At 46.2% G+C, this 15946-nt stretch overlaps 1 protein-coding gene across 6 annotated transcripts in view; it reads right to left on the bottom strand.

Annotated features, from left to right (window-relative positions):
* TP53BP2 (tumor protein p53 binding protein 2) overlaps positions 1 to 5810 on the bottom strand; it is a 44790-nt gene extending 38980 nt beyond the window's left edge. For 5 of the 6 annotated variants that reach the window (XM_075863399.1, XM_075863400.1, XM_075863402.1 and 2 more), the window contains exons 1-2: positions 5378 to 5810; positions 2361 to 2492 (exon numbers count right to left, since the gene is read on the bottom strand). In XM_075863399.1, the coding sequence (XP_075719514.1) occupies positions 2361 to 2387 (27 nt within the window). In that variant the 5' untranslated portion in view covers positions 2388 to 2492; positions 5378 to 5810. The remainder of the gene's footprint in view (positions 1 to 2360; positions 2493 to 5377) is intronic. The other variant, XM_075863401.1, reaches the window with a different exon arrangement.
* Between the last annotated feature and the right edge of the window lie 10136 nt (positions 5811 to 15946).

Here is a 15946-nt window from a genome sequence, read left to right as displayed (position 1 = left end):
GCCGGAATGCAAAGAGAAAAAAAAATTGGGAAAAATTGCCTTGGTCCTCACAGGGTTAACGAGTAATAAATTGCTATAACCCTATTTTGCAGCCAGGACGCGGCTTCTACGGTTTTGTCCTGGTTTTGCCCCGTACGGCGCCTCCTCCTCCGGCAGACATGACACATGACGGGTAACCTGCCCATAACCTCAGCCTCGCCCACGGAGTGATGGATTTGTTTATATCCATCTGGAGGAATTCCTAAACCTCCGAGCCAGAAGTAGTCACTATTGTGTCTGCGGCTGCCATAGCAACAGAAAGTACAGTACATGGAGGACTGCCGACACAGCAGATGTAGTTCCACAGCAGCACAGAGTATGTAAGACTACATTAAGACTTTAGGCACGGGAACCAACATTTCTGCAAAGTCTTGAAGAGAAGAGAAGAGAAGGTCTCACCATAGGTGTTGCTTGGCATTATTATGGCAATTATAAGGGGCACCTCATACCTAGAACATATCAAATATATATATATATGCCATAAAAGTGTGACGGTGCTTGAAACCCAACCAATCCGAAGAACATAATAGGAAACGGGAGATGATATCGAAATAAAACCAAAACCGAAATTCGGAGCAAATAACCAACATCATCTTGCGCATTTCTTTTTTTTTTTTTCGGTTCAGCCATTACAGGCAGCGCAGCCATTCTGCGTCACAGATTTACGTCTGCTATATACACACGAGCAGGGTGCGTAACATATCATATACAGGCCGGCGGATATATATGTTACTATGCTGTATATAATATACAAGGGCTGGGCAATTAATCAAGCGAGCAGTTTAAAAGTGGGCGTGGCCTAAACGTCATTAATGGTAATCGAGTTTACCAGTTCAATAATCCTGATTTTGATTTATGTCACGATCCCCCAGCTCTAGAATAGGGACCTGCCCTATCCTCAGGATCAGCCGTTGCACCCCCATAATCAGACTTTTTGGGGGTTGATATAAGCGTATGGTGGGAGACCCCCCTATAACGATGACCAAACTACAGGTGGTCACTGAGACATTACACAGGGAGAAGCCTGAGAGTGTGAACAGCGCAGTCCTTCATATACAACAGAACCCCCTCCCCTCCATTTACATAACAAAGTCGGTAACCACATCCAACACAATACACCTTCATAGGGGCCGGTTGACCGAAGAATGAGGGGGGGTCTCACCTGATACTGTGGAAAGAAACCTGCACAAGTCAAAACTTACTAATCACAACAGCACACGGATCGCTCAGGCCTCGTGCACACGACTGTGGAGGTCTGACCGGTCTGGGATTACGGCACGGACGGGCCGCAGCGTCATCCGCGGCCCGACCGCAGTCACGGACCGTGCAGACACGAAACTGCATTGACTTTAATGAGCCTGGACCGCAGATGCAGCCCGTAAAACGACATGTCCTGTTTTACTGTGGTCCGGGCTCCGACCAAGGCATGGAACGTGGACATCACGGTCGTGTGCATTGACCCGTAGGATATGATGTACCCTATACTATCCGCAATTTCCGATAATATACGGACGCAAATGCACGGTCATGTGCATGGGGCCTTACAGGGGGGTTACACATCAAGACATATGGACGTAAAAAGGGAACCCCACTTAAAGGGGGTTGTCCACTACCGGACAACTGATGACCTATCCATCAGTATATGATCGGTGCGGGACTGACACCCGGACCCCGCACCGATCAGCTGCCTGCGGGCACCGGATGTTATTGTACAGTATGCAATGTACGGAGCTGGAAGCAGTTGGCTCCCGTGCTGCCGAACCGCAGCTCTGCTCCTATTCACTTGAATACTGCAGCTTGGCCGCTATTCCATGACTGGAGCCAAATGCTTCCAGCGTGGACATCTGATGCCTGGAGGCAGCCGATTGGTGCGGACCTCACCGATCATATCCTGTGGATACGTCATCAGTTGTCCGGTGGTGGAAAACCCCTTTAACCATCAGCCAGATGTGAACATGTATGACATTCATTTGAGCGGGCACATTGTAATAACACATCATGTATACGGATTAGGCCTCGTTCACACCTGTGTTGGAGGCTCCATCGCAGAAAATAATGGCGTAGCGCAGCACGCTGCACTTTTGTGTCTGGTAAAACCACAGATACCCTGACGGAACCCATTATAGTCAATGGGTTCCGTCAGCCGCTGGCGGTGTCCGCAGTGCAGCAGAATCGGCGCTTCCGGTTTTTCCTTCCGGAATTAGACAACAGATTGACGAGTGCAGGTGTGAACAAAGCCTCACCGTGGCGTTCTCTACCCCGCGCAATCCATCCAGCGAGCAAATAGTGCAACTCTCGCCAAGCACACAGCGCTGACTCACCGGCATCATCTTGGCTCCGTACCGCATTTATAAAAGTCGGAGGCGACGTCAGCTGCAGGGAAGAGATGACGGGGTCAGGGTGACGTCTCCTCGTTCACAGGGAAGGAAAACGCTTGGGGATGAAGCTGGAACCTGCGGGAGAAGAAGGAAAGGTGTGAATCCAAAACTAACGTACCAGCCGTATCCTACGTCCCCCCACAGATCTAATCGTAGAGTACCACCCCCACCCTCCAGGGATGATGAGCTTCCTCACCTTTATGGTTCCCTTCCACCGACTTGCATATCTATAGGGCTAGTAACTATGGCGACACATGCTTGCCCGCGTTCATGTTAAGATCGTAACTTGCTATGGCTTCGATGACAGCCTGTCCGTATACCTGCACCCCGACCTCCGCCAGATGTAATGACTCCCACCCAATCTAGAAAACCCCTAATATGACGAGCATTCTGGGAACTGAATAAAAAAGGCGCAATGACGTGTTGTTTATATTAATATTACATCCGCCGCAGCGATTAGCGGTCACATGATGGCGTCATCGCTATAGAGAACATGTGATGGCGGAACCGACGGAACCAGAAGCCAAGGAGACCGGGGGTGCAGGAAATGACAGAGCTTAATGGAGTTCCCATTAAAGGGGTGTCCAGAATTAGACAAACATGGCTGCTTTGTTCCAAAAACAGCGCCCCACCTGTCCACAGGTTGAGAGTGGTATTACAGCTCAGTCCTATTCACTTCAATGGGTCTAAGCTGCAATACCAGACACAACCCATGGACAGGTATGGCGCTGTTTCTGGCAAGAGAGCAGCCATGTTTTTCTATATAGGGTACTGCTACCTGCATGGATACTGCACGGCAGCACGCGGGGTCCCTATGTGCCGCCATATGGTGCGTACACGAGGCGTTGTATTCTCCATAGACGCGATGCTGCAGTAATGGACCGCGTCGCATTTCCGTTCTCACATAATTCATATTAATCTGAGATAAAGGGCGCCGTACAGTCCCGCAGTAATCTGTGAGCGCCGTGTTACAGCCATGTTCACACTGCATATTTGCTGCAGCCGTCCATCTGACTGTTTCCGGGCCGGCTTCTATCCCTGCGGCAATCATTAGGATCACTGACGACCGCCAGACAAAAACGGCAATAACGATGTGGAAAACCTGCGGCCGTCACCCGGCTGCGCAATGAACGGGAACTTAACCCCCGCGTGTCTATTATACGGAACTGTGGGGACGCTGAGCGCTGCCCGTACAATTCAATTAACTATTCGCATCCTGGACTAGACTTTATACTATAGATTTATCTTATTAGGGGCGGCCATAGGCAGCAGAGGGCCCCGTACAAGGACATTATAAGGGCCCCTTCCCATCATACAGCTAATAATCCACCAATAATATAAAGCCATTGTCATTAACCCCGTCCCTCCCACACAATCTAATACACAGTACCAGTGGCAGTGGGGGCCCCAACCTACTGGGCCCCTGTACACAAATGTTATGTCCGCCCCTGGATGTTGCAAACCATAAACATATCACCACATCAGCAGCTACCCCCCCCCCCCTCTGTATCTTCATGGGGAGGGTAAATATTCCATCAAAATGATTCATTCTAACACGTTTGGGCTCTGTTCACACCTGCGTCGGGGGCTCCGTTGCAGATTGTCAGATTTTAACGGAAAATAGAGCCGATTGCAAAACTTCAATGTGTTAAAGGGGACGGCCCAGAATCCACAGGAGAGGTGATAAGAGGACCCCACCGATCACTAAAAGGGGGTCTAGAGCCCCCATAGCGAGGAGGGGCTTGACTGGACCGGTGGTTGAGCATGCGAGGTGCCGCTCCATTCAATGTCTATGGGACTGACGCAGCATTCGGCTCCGTGGATGGAGCGGCATCGGCTCGTCCTCTGCTCCATACAAGATCCACCTCACTGGTGGGTGCAGTGAGGTGGAACGGGGGGGCTCGGGACTCCCTTCTAGTGATCGGTGGGGGTCTCAGTGATCAGACATGTCTATTCTGGGAATACCCCTTTAAGTTCAAACAAATAAATGCACATTGAAACGCTCCGCGGATCAGGAGATCATCGATCAGCACCATTCTGTGTAACTGGTTTATAGCAGTATAATCTCTACCCCTCCCCCACAGAGAACCATTCTAGAAAGCTTATCTGTGTGTGGCCCTTTAAATGTCAGATTGGGGTCTTATTGATCCGTAGGTGCTTATAGAAATACATATTATTGATTCTATAACGGAAAATTCAGCATCTTTCTTATATACTTTGGGTTTCAATCTCAAGATCTCTGCTAGTTGTCAATAAACAAAACCATTCTTGTTTAGAGCTGTACTTCGCACATCTGGCAGTCCGCTACAATTGTATCCAGGCCAGACAATCCTCTGAACTAAACAGATCAGCAGCACAAATCTCTTTTACCTGCGCTGATGGTTTGTTACAATGTATCAGCGCGGGTAAAAATGCAGTCTGGAGTCCAGGTTGTTTGTCTCACACAGGATGGTCTAGGCCGGATACAACTGTAACAAACTCTTCAGCTGTGAGACGTATTAGGTTTGGACAGGATTTTAGCCTCTGGATGTAAACAAGAATATTCATATTCACTGACAACAAGCAGAGATCTTGAGATTGGTGCAGAATTGAAACAAAGTATATTACAAAGTTGCTGAACTTTTTATGATACGATCAATAAGCCCCTATAGATTAATTTGCCCCCAATCTGACATTTAAAGGGCCACACACACAAAAACTGCTAGAATGATTTTCCCAGATCATACATTTTCTCGTCATTGTACATGTCACGATCCCCATCTCTAAGTCGTGACATGTCAGCGCAGCCTCACATAGATGTAACATATGTACAGAACAGGGTGATAACATGTATCTAATCCGAACTCCCTGCAAGTACAGACCACCCCTCCCCCAGTGCTGATCTAGAGCAGGGTCCCCCCCCAGTACAGTGATCAGCCCCCACCCCATATCTCTCCTTCAAGGATATCTCCACGACCCACCTGTTGCTGGTGACAACACTGCAGGGATCTCCAGGAAACTGCCCCGCCGCCCTCTCCTCACAACTCTCCTGCGTCTCTCCCGGGATCCCCAGCTTTGTCCTGCGGTGGAGGGAGGCGCCTGTCCGCTGCGTGAGAGGCCGATACTGCACCGCCCGTCCCCTCCTCCCCCTCAGCGGCTGCCGTGACGCATAGCCACGCCCCCCGTTCAACGTCACTACTGGTTACATTCGATCACATGATTCGCCTCTCTGTTTACTCCCTGGGCTATGAATGTCGGCGACATGTGGCGATATAGATGTCTTGACGTGCGGCGGTCACTAGAGAGGGCGGTAGATGTGTGACCGTACAGTGCTGAGGACTTTGTGCAATAGTTGGGAGAAGTTTAAAATGGCCGTCGTCCCATCAGGGAGCATAACACGTGTTGTCATGGTAACAACCGAGGCAACCTCAGACACTGGTCATGAGAGAGGCCGCCTTCCCTGCCCCTCTGCTCTGCTAGGAGAGCGCCCTCTAGTGTTTGGCTGGTCATCCTACACTCAATCCCTGATTAGGGCTGCACGATTTGTCCGCGACTTGCTGAGGCGCGATTTGTCTGTAAAAAAAAAAAAAACGCAGACATGTCGCAAGCGAGTCACAGTCGCACGCTTACACCGAGTCAAGTGTGACTTCCGAAAACCGTCGTGTCACGCGTCACACCACGAGCGCATTGACAATCCTTAAGCTAGGACTACACGGCGACTTTGGCTGCGATATTGGTTGCACGGCCAAAGATCACTGTCGCCCTGCCTGCATCGCAGGAAATGACATTGTCAATGTGGTCGCATTGCGACCCAACAGTCGCAAAGAACATCTAACAAATTCGAATTTCTTGTGACCGTTGGGTCGCATTCACAGCAACCCGGGTCGCAATGTGGCCATATTAAATGTCATCATCTGCGATGCAGGCAGGGCGGCACAGCCATCTTTGGCACATGTTGCGTGTGCCATTGCAGCTAACGATTGCCTATGTGGTCACATCGCGATGTGTGACTTAACACGACTGAGACCGTCGCAAAAAATCCAAACTGTGACCAAAGACGCGCGACTTTAATGCGATATCAAATCGCGTGCAATTCGTATAACTGATTTTGTCTCGCGTCGCTTATGTGACTTGATGTTGCGCCGCACATGTCGCTGCTTAGCCCTATCCCATTGTGTATTATTTTATGTAAATTAAGCCGAATGATTGTAAATTAAAATCTCGGCAACAGTCTAATATACCGTGTTTAAATGCCCCTCCTGATTACATTTTTGTGCTGTCTGTCAGTGAATGGAGACATCTTGAAGCTGAAACCCTGTTGATCTGGAAGTGGTGTGACTTCTGCATAACAAAACATATGCGTTTTGTTTTTTTGCAGCTATAATATGGTTTCCAGTCTTTTGATAATTATTTACTGACGGCAAGCAGAGATCTTGAAAATGGTGAAAAATTAAAACACAAGATATATTAGAAAGTTGTAGAACTTCTGTCTGATCACTGGTACAGCAGATGTCGGGTCTTTGATGATCAGTGGTGCAGCCAGCGTCTTGTCCCTGTCGATCAGCCAAAGTGTGTCCCCTGTTGATCAGTGACACAGCAGGTGTCTGGTCCTTGCTATCTAATCACTGGTGATCATTGGTCCAACAAGTGTGTTGTCCTTGTTGACGAGTGATACAGCAGGTGTCTTGTCCCTGGTAGTTAGTCCCTAAACAATGATAATTACTAGAACAGTAGTCGCTAATAATCATCAGTGCAGCCAGTGTTTGTTCATCAGCAGTACACAAGGTATCTGGTCCTGGTGATCAGTGATAAGGTTGATGTCTGGTCCCTATTCATCAGTTGCACAGATGGTATCTGGTCTCTGTTCATCACTGCTACAGCTGGTGTCTGGTCCTGGTGATCAGTGGTGCAGCTGGTGTCTGGTCCTGCTGATCAGTGGTGCAGTTGGTGTCTGGTCCTGGTGATCAGTGGTGCAGTTGGTGTCTGGTCCTGGTGATCAGTGGTGCAGTTGGTGTCTGGTCCTAGTGATCAGTGGTGTAGCTGGTGTCTGGTTCTGGTGATCAGTGGTGCAGTTGGTGTCTGGTCCTGGTGATCAGGGGTGTAGCTGATGTCTGGTCCTGGTGGTCAGTGGTGCAGTTGGTGTCTGGTCCTGGTGATCAGTGGTGTAGCTGGTGTCTGGTCCTGGTGATCAGTGGTGCAGCTGGTGTCTGGTCCTGGTGATCAGTGGTGCAGTTGGTGTCTGGTCCTGGTGATCAGTGGTGCAGTTGGTGTCTGGTCCTGGTGATCAGTGGTGCAGTTGGTGTCTGGTCCTGGTGATCAGTGGTGCAGTTGGTGTCTGGTCCTGGTGATCAGTGGTGCAGTTGGTGTCTGGTCCTGGTGATCAGTGGTGCAGCTGGTGTCTGGTCCTGGTGATCAGTGGTGCAGTTGGTGTCTGGTCCTGGTGATCAGTGGTGCAGTTGGTGTCTGGTCCTGGTGATCAGTGGTGCAGTTGGTGTCTGGTCCTGGTGATCAGCTTTGATTATCTAATTACAGTTCAGTTGAAGTGCGGGGGCACAAATACCTGCCTTAGGGTATAATTAGACGTCGAGGTCAAGTTTCATTTTATTTTTTGCTGCAACCACAGCAAAATCACGCATTTTTTGCGAAATGTAAAACATCTTACATTTAGGATCGTAAGTTGTAAAGATAAGCCCTAGGGTCTTCCTGTTTTGGCAAGTTATTAAAAATTCTGCTGAGCAGTTTAGTTATAACTCGTTCTGGGAAAGCTATTACTGCACCCACAGGTGACATCCATAGTGCCCATAAAATATAGTACAAGACATAGCACCACCTGTAGTTCCCATAAAATGGTAGCATAGTGCCAATACAATAATACCAGACAAAGCGCCAATACAATAATACCAGACAAAGCGCCAATACAATAATACCAGACAAAGCGCCAATACAATAATACCAGACAAAGCGCCAATACAATAATACCAGACAAAGCGCCAATACAATAATACCAGACAAAGCGCCAATACAATAATACCAGACAAAGCGCCAATACAATAATACCAGACAAAGTGCCAATACAATAATACCAGACAAAGCGCCAATACAATAATACCAGACAAAGCGCCAATACAATAATACCAGACAAAGCGCCAATACAATAATACCAGACAAAGCGCCAATACAATAATACCAGACAAAGCGCAAATATAATAATACCAGACAAAGCGCCAATACAATAATACCAGACAAAGTGCCAATACAATAATACCAGACAAAGCGCCAATACAATAATACCAGACAAAGCGCCAATACAATAATACCAGACAAAGCGCCAATACAATAATACCAGACAAAGCGCCAATACAATAATACCAGACAAAGCGCCAATACAATAATACTAGACAAAGCGCCAATACAATAATACCAGACAAAGCGCCAATACAATAATACCAGACAAAGCGCCAATACAATAATACCAGACAAAGCGCCAATACAATAATACCAGACAAAGTGCCAATACAATAATACCAGACAAAGCGCCAATACAATAATACCAGACAAAGCGCCAATACAATAATACCAGACAAAGCGCCAATACAATAATACCAGACAAAGCGCCAATATAATAGCTTGTCTGTGAATTGACAGTCGGCCTGCCCCAATGCCCCAACTCTTAATCTTATTCCCATTTGCCCCCTTCACATCACATTAGTGCCCTACAAAAGCTTCAGTCGTACACGATAAACATGTTCATAGGGGTCCATTAGTCCAACGAAGACCAAAAGATATAATCAGTAAACTTTTTTTTCTTTTTGAAGGATGGAATATATTTTGACAATGACATCAGAAGTTTTACGATGCCAAAGTCCCCGGTCAGAACGTTGGCGACACTCTGGCCGGGGATTTCGGCCCTGGGGAAGCCCTTTGCGTCTTTCTCCATATATGGTATGCATCGCCCATAGGCTTCCATGTTCCAAGACCCCCTGAAGAACATGGACCCTGGGCAGCTGCAGAGTTTGCCCGTTTTAACCCTGGCCTTGGATATTGATATTTTTAGTAATGATACTTACCTTGCAGCTTCTGTTTCTGTCTAGTGTCTGGTTACATAATTGCTGGGATTGTTCTCCGCTCTTATCGCAGTGAGACGTATCATTTCCCTGTTCCTTTAGGTGACAGCTCTATATCCAGAAGTATCGGTCACATCTGTCGTAGGACGGATGAAGCCCTGAGATGTGACCCCAGGACATTTTTATGGCCGTGATTTTCTTTTTGGGACTTGAACTGAAGATCCTTCTCTGCAATCAGTTAATTAGAGAATTGCAGAATAAGGGTATGTTCACACTGAGTTTTTGGACGAGTTTTTTGACGCAGAAACCGCGCTGCAAAACTCGTCAAAAACGGCCCGAAAATGCCTCCCATTGATTTCCATGGGAGGCAGAGTATGCGTATTTCGCAGCGTTTTATGCCCGCGGCGCTCAATGGCCGTGTGCGAAAAATGGCACGAAAATCGGCGTGCAGGGAGAGGAAAATCTGCCTCCAACTTCCAAACTGAATTTTGAGGCAGAATTTCCGCCTCCAAAAAACTCTGTGTGAACATAGCCTTAGACGTCATGTTCCAAAAAAGAGCTTCCCGCCACGGGCAGTATTAGTTTTTTTTCGTTTTCTCATCCTCACATTTCAAGAGCCATAAAACAAAAAAATCCGTCGACATCGCCGTATATAATGTACTGAAAAACGTTGAAAAATTTTTTGAGAGTGGAATGGAAATAAAACACAGCAATTCCATTCTTCTTTTTTGGGTTTTGTTCACATGCGGTAAAAATGACAAGTTAACCTCAGTATGATTATGGCGATATACCCATTTTAAATATGTTTTTTTTTATTTCAAAAAGTCTCCATATAAAAACACTTAAAAAAAATAGTTTTGTGTCACCATATCCTGAGACCCATAACTTTTGTATTGTTTTACTGTCGATGGATTTGTGTGAGGGCTGTTTTTCTTTTGTAGAACGAGCTGTAGTTGGGGTACATATGACTTTTTTGATCACTTTGTATTTCAGTTTATTTGGACGAGAAGTTTACGTTATTTTACAAAATAAATCGGAAAAGGTGTTTTTTTTACTTTTAATTATTTTTTATAGATTTCTTAACTTTTTTTATTACGTTTATTTTTAGTTTCACCAGGGGAATTGAACATGCGATCACTTATCTATTGACCGTGGCATCTAAGTAGTTAAACAGCCAGAATCAGCGTTATCTCTGATCCCAGCCGGGAGTGTAATACACAACTAACACCCGCTGCATATGGAGTGGGCTCAGCTGGTGACCCCGCCACATGCATACCCCTGTATATACGGCAGATGTCGCAAAGGGGTTAAAGGGGTTGTCCCAGACAGCTAATCAGACAGTTAATTAAAGTAAGTTTAGTGGACCCCCACTATCGCCAAGAACAAGCGGCCCTAAGTCCCAATTGTCAACCTCCCCTCTCCAAAAAGTTGAATAAGGGCATCAAAAATAGCCAAACTTCATTCATAGCTGAACACGTACATTCGGCTGTTTCCAACGTCCCCATTGAACTCTATCTTGAGGGACAGCGCATGCTCATCCAATTAAGTCAAGAATAAAGACTAAGAGCCCCTTATTCTCCGCAACGGTGGGGGTCCCAGAGGTCGGCCCCCACCTAACTTACTTATGGTTATATAGTAAAGAAGTGGTTGTTGTGGGTCTCACCCTGATGTGTTGTACGGGATGCGTTTATGGTGCATCAGATACTCCGCGCCGGCGTATGAAGGACAAATAAAGGGGGGGCACTTTTCGATATTCTCAGGATGGGAAACCTGTTCTCTGCTCTCGATCGATCCCTCCAGTCTGGGTGATGACTCCGGGATCAGTCAGTACAGGAGGAACCTCAGTCTTATAATGATCCAGTCATTTATACTCCGATATCTGTGAAACTAAAATGATTTACAACATGAGTATAAACTTCCAGACAAAACTAACGAGCCCCGGGGTAGATGTGACGAGCCACGTGAAGTGTCATATTAGGGAATTGCGGAATCTATGGGGAAAATCTCACAGTAAAACGTGCCCGTTTAACCAAATAAAGTAAATGCCGTCCCTTTCTTCTTAGCAGTCAGGGCTCTGTTCTACTGATACAGAGTTCCAAATCCCCTGCATAGACAAAGGGGGGATATTATTGAGACTGTCATTTATAAGTCTTAATATGAAGAGCGCTGGATTAAAATGCACCTAAATTATGAAGAGATGTATCCCTCGTAATAAATTAGGCGCAACTCAGGCTATCCGACGTGAGTCTAAGGAATTTCCAGATTCTTCACCCTTGGACCCCCACAAGGAAATATGATCTTTTCCAGGTGGGCTTCTTATTACTTCTGGTGCCAATCGTACCCATTGTGGTTTCCAAAATTCTGTGTTTCCAATATATATAGGACAGAGGGGAGGCAGTGATTGTATATATAGAGAGTGGGTGTGATGGAGATTGTGCTGTGTATAGGGTATACAGTGAGGTTATATATAGAAAGTGAAGGTGGTGGAGATTGTACTGTGTATAGGGGAGAGAGTGAGGGTACATATAGAAAGTGAAAGTGGTGGAGATTGTAATGTGTATAGGGGAGACAGTGAAGGTACATATAGAGAGTGGAGGTGATGGAGATTGTACTGTGTATAGGGGAGACAGTGAGGGTACATATAGAAAGCGGAGGTGATGGAATGTGTGCTGTGTATAGGGGAGACAGTGAGGGTACATATAGAAAGTGGAGGTGGTGGATATTGCACTGTGTATAGGGGAGACAGTGATGGTACATATAGAGAGTGGAGGTGGTGGAGATTGTACTGTATATAGGGTAGACAGTGAAGATACATATAGAGAGTGGAGGTGATGGAGATTGTACTGTGTATAGGGGAGACAGTGAGGGTACATATAGAGGGTGGAGGTAATAGAGATTGTACTGTGTATAGGGTATACAGTGAAGATACATATAGAGAGTGGAGGTGATGGAGATTGTACTGAGTATAGGGGAGACAGTGAGAGTACATATAGAAAGTGGAGGATATGGAGATTGTACTGTGTATAGGGTGTACAGTGAGGGTACATATAGAGAATGGAGGTGGTGGAGATTGTACTGTGTATAGGGGAGACAGTGAGGGTACATATAGAGAGTGGAAGTGATGGAGCTTGTACTGAGTTTCGGGGAGACAGTGAGGGTACATATAGAGAGTGGAGGTGATGGAAATTGTACTGAGTTTCGGGGAGACAGTGAGGGTACATATAGAGAGTGGAGGTGATGGAGATTGTACTGTGTATAGGGTAGACAGTGAGGGTACATAACATATAGAGAGTGGAGGTGGTGGAGATTGTACTGTGTGTAAGGGAGACAGTGAGGGTACATATAGAGAGTGGAGGTGATGGAAATTGTACTGAGTTTCGGGGAGACAGTGAGGGTATATATAGAGAGTGGAGGTGATGGAGATTGTTCTGAGTTTCGGGGAGACAGTGAGGGTACATATAGAGAGTGGAGGTGATGGAGATTGTACTGTGTATAGGGTAGACAGTGAGGGTACATAACATATAGAGAGTGGAGGTGGTGGAGATTGTACTGTGTGTAAGGGAGACAGTGAGGGTACATATAGAGAGTGGAGGTGATGGAAATTGTACTGAGTTTCGGGGAGACAGTGAGGGTACATATAGAGAGTGGAGGTGATGGAGATTGTTCTGAGTTTCGGGGAGACAGTGAGGGTACAAATAGAGAGTGGAGGTGATGGAGATTGTACTGAGTTTCGGGGAGACAGTGAGGATACATATAGAGACTGGAGGTGGTGGAGATTGTACTGAGTTTCGGGGAGACAGTGAGGATACATATAGAGAGGGTACATATAGAGAGCGGAGGTGACTGGCAGGTGGGTACTGTGCAGATGGGACAGTGACAGTGTGTATGGTGCTGAGAGCTCACAAGGTGGATAATGTGGGGACCTCGGCATTAGCTCCTGTTTTATCATTATGGTAATTACACTTCATTTTTTCACCTCTTTTGTCACGTTTCGCTGGTGTCAGCCAGTGCTGCGGTACTTGACATGAAGGTGTTATCACCTGAGGAATGTGTGTTGTGAGGGGCAGAATACGTACATGCAAATTTTTTCTAAATATAAATGCATTTTGAAGAAAAATAAGAGCATTTACAGGATTTTGGCCCTGTAGGCTTGTTCTGACGTCTCACAACAGAAATGCTTCTTCATGCGGCGGACGTATTTAAAGGGGATGTCCTGTTAGGCAATTCTGTTCGTCCCTCATCTATTAGCCAGAATGGAGAGTGACTACAAAGAGTGTCTCTGACTCTGGAGGACCTAGTATGTCAGTTAATTACAGCCCTTTGATTCCAATGGAAATTGTGCAATGCTGCATTTCACCTATGGTGGCGCTGCAGGGAAATTGTACACTTGCTGCCGTTCCCCCACATTACAGCTGATCCCTGAGGTTTGAGTAGAGGGACACTCTGTGATCAGCTAATACTTGGGGATCCTTTTAACAAAAAAGGACTGTCTAAAGCCTTGGAGAACCCCTAATGTAATTATGGCATTTGTGCAGAACACCCTATTTATGACGACACCACAAAACTTTGACCAACACAGTTTCATTTGTGACAGAGGGTGTGCTGTATATAGTATATAGGAGTATTTAGAAAGTTGCACCATGCATCATTTGGTACAAACTCAGATTTTTAGGGGAATTAAATCACATAACTTAGAATTGAAGGTAGCCACATTCGCGGATGATATTTTGTTAGCGGTGTCGGACCCTAAACAGGTGCTGGCCCCACTTCTTCGAGACCTGGATAGACTGGGGAGACTGTCGGGTTATCTGTTCAATGTGGACAAAACGGAATCTCTTTTACTAAAGGGACCTTCTGTACCGCTGTGGTCCTCGGCTCTCCCGTTTCGATGGAAATCTTCAGCACTAACATATTTGGGGGTACAAATTTCCAAACACCCGGGTAAATTATATTGACTTAACATGTCCCAATATAATTCCCAATTAGAGAAGAGATTAAGCGCTGGAAACACTTCACTCTTTCCTATTTGCGGAGGGCGAATATGATTAAAGGGAAGGTGTCACGAAATATTTTTTTTTTATATATATAATATTGCTTTTAGTATGATATTAAAATAAATTTTATTTATTTGTGTTCTCATGTTCTACTTTTTACTTTTTTCTTTCTTTTACTTCCCTATGGGGGCTGCCATTTTTTTTTCATCTCTGTATGTGTCGATTAACGACACATACAGAGATGGAATACGGCACATATATCCCCATAGAGAATGCGAATGGGAACCGTTCCATTCACTATAGCGTACGCCGTCTGTGTGGGAACGGCGCATGCGCAGCTCACACACAGTCCAAAAGGAAGGTCTTTGGCAGAGCGAAATCCGGCGCCATTTTCATGTGGACCAGAAGCCACGGCCGGACAGTAAGATGACTACATCCGGCCGCGGCTTCCGGCCATAAGTTCGAGGCAGCGAGGACGCAAGGTATAGGAGCGGAGGCAGCGGCAGCGACAGCGGCAGGAGCAGGTAAGTTATGTTTGTGTATGTGATGTGTGTATTATGTACGTGTGATACTGTCTGCTGAGCCCTGTATCTAATCCTCCTACACTGTGCAGTCGCTCAGAAAATGGCGGCACACAGTGTAGGAGGTTTGACGATTCAACCCCCTCCTTCTCCTGGCACTATCCAGAATAAGGGAGGGGGGATTGTGTGAGGACACTAGAGCGAGTGTGTCTAGCCCAATTTTGCAGCATAAAGCAATGAGGTTGCTTTACCACATTGCAATGCTGCAATTTTGGGAATTGATCCCTCTAGTGACCAGCACATGGAAATGTTATAAATAAGAATCTAATTTATAATATTTCCTGACTTGTGAAAAAATTAAAAAAATTAAAACAATGTGTAATCACTTATATACTAACTGTTTAACTGAAGAAAAAAAAAATTCTAGCGACACATTCCCTTTAAGATGACAGAGTTTCCTAGACTCCTCTATCTCTTACACACGCTGCCAATTTACCTTACACCAGCGGATAAAAAACTGAATAACTTTCTTCATAGGACTTTTATATGGGGGGGGGGGATCATGTATAGCCTACCATATTCTGCAGCAGCCGAGGGCTAATGGGAGGGGGGGTTAATTTCCCAAATATCAAACAATATAACTTGGCGGCTTTGCTTCGCTTTGTATCTGACTGGCTCCATGACACCTCATGTTACACGTCTACCCCTCTTGGCTCTGGTCTCTTCCCGGGTCGGGCACTTGCAGCTCTTCTACACTTTCCTTGCAATCAGTTCACTAGCAACAACCCCTTACTCTTTAACACCTGGCGGGCTCAGCAAAAAATCTGAGCTCATTTACAGCTCTCCCCTTCGCTGCCTCTCCACCTGCCATCGATGTGCAACCCTAACTTCCAGGATGGCAACCCCCATGGCATCTTTCGTAGGTGGCATGCACTGGGTCTGACCTCAATAAAATACTCTGTTCACATATT

This window comes from Rhinoderma darwinii, chromosome 4, assembly GCF_050947455.1.
Source record: "Rhinoderma darwinii isolate aRhiDar2 chromosome 4, aRhiDar2.hap1, whole genome shotgun sequence".
NCBI classification, from domain to species: Eukaryota; Metazoa; Chordata; class Amphibia; order Anura; family Rhinodermatidae; genus Rhinoderma; species Rhinoderma darwinii.
Note: the sequence above shows the minus strand (reverse complement) of the source record. Positions and strands in the feature narration are given on the sequence as shown.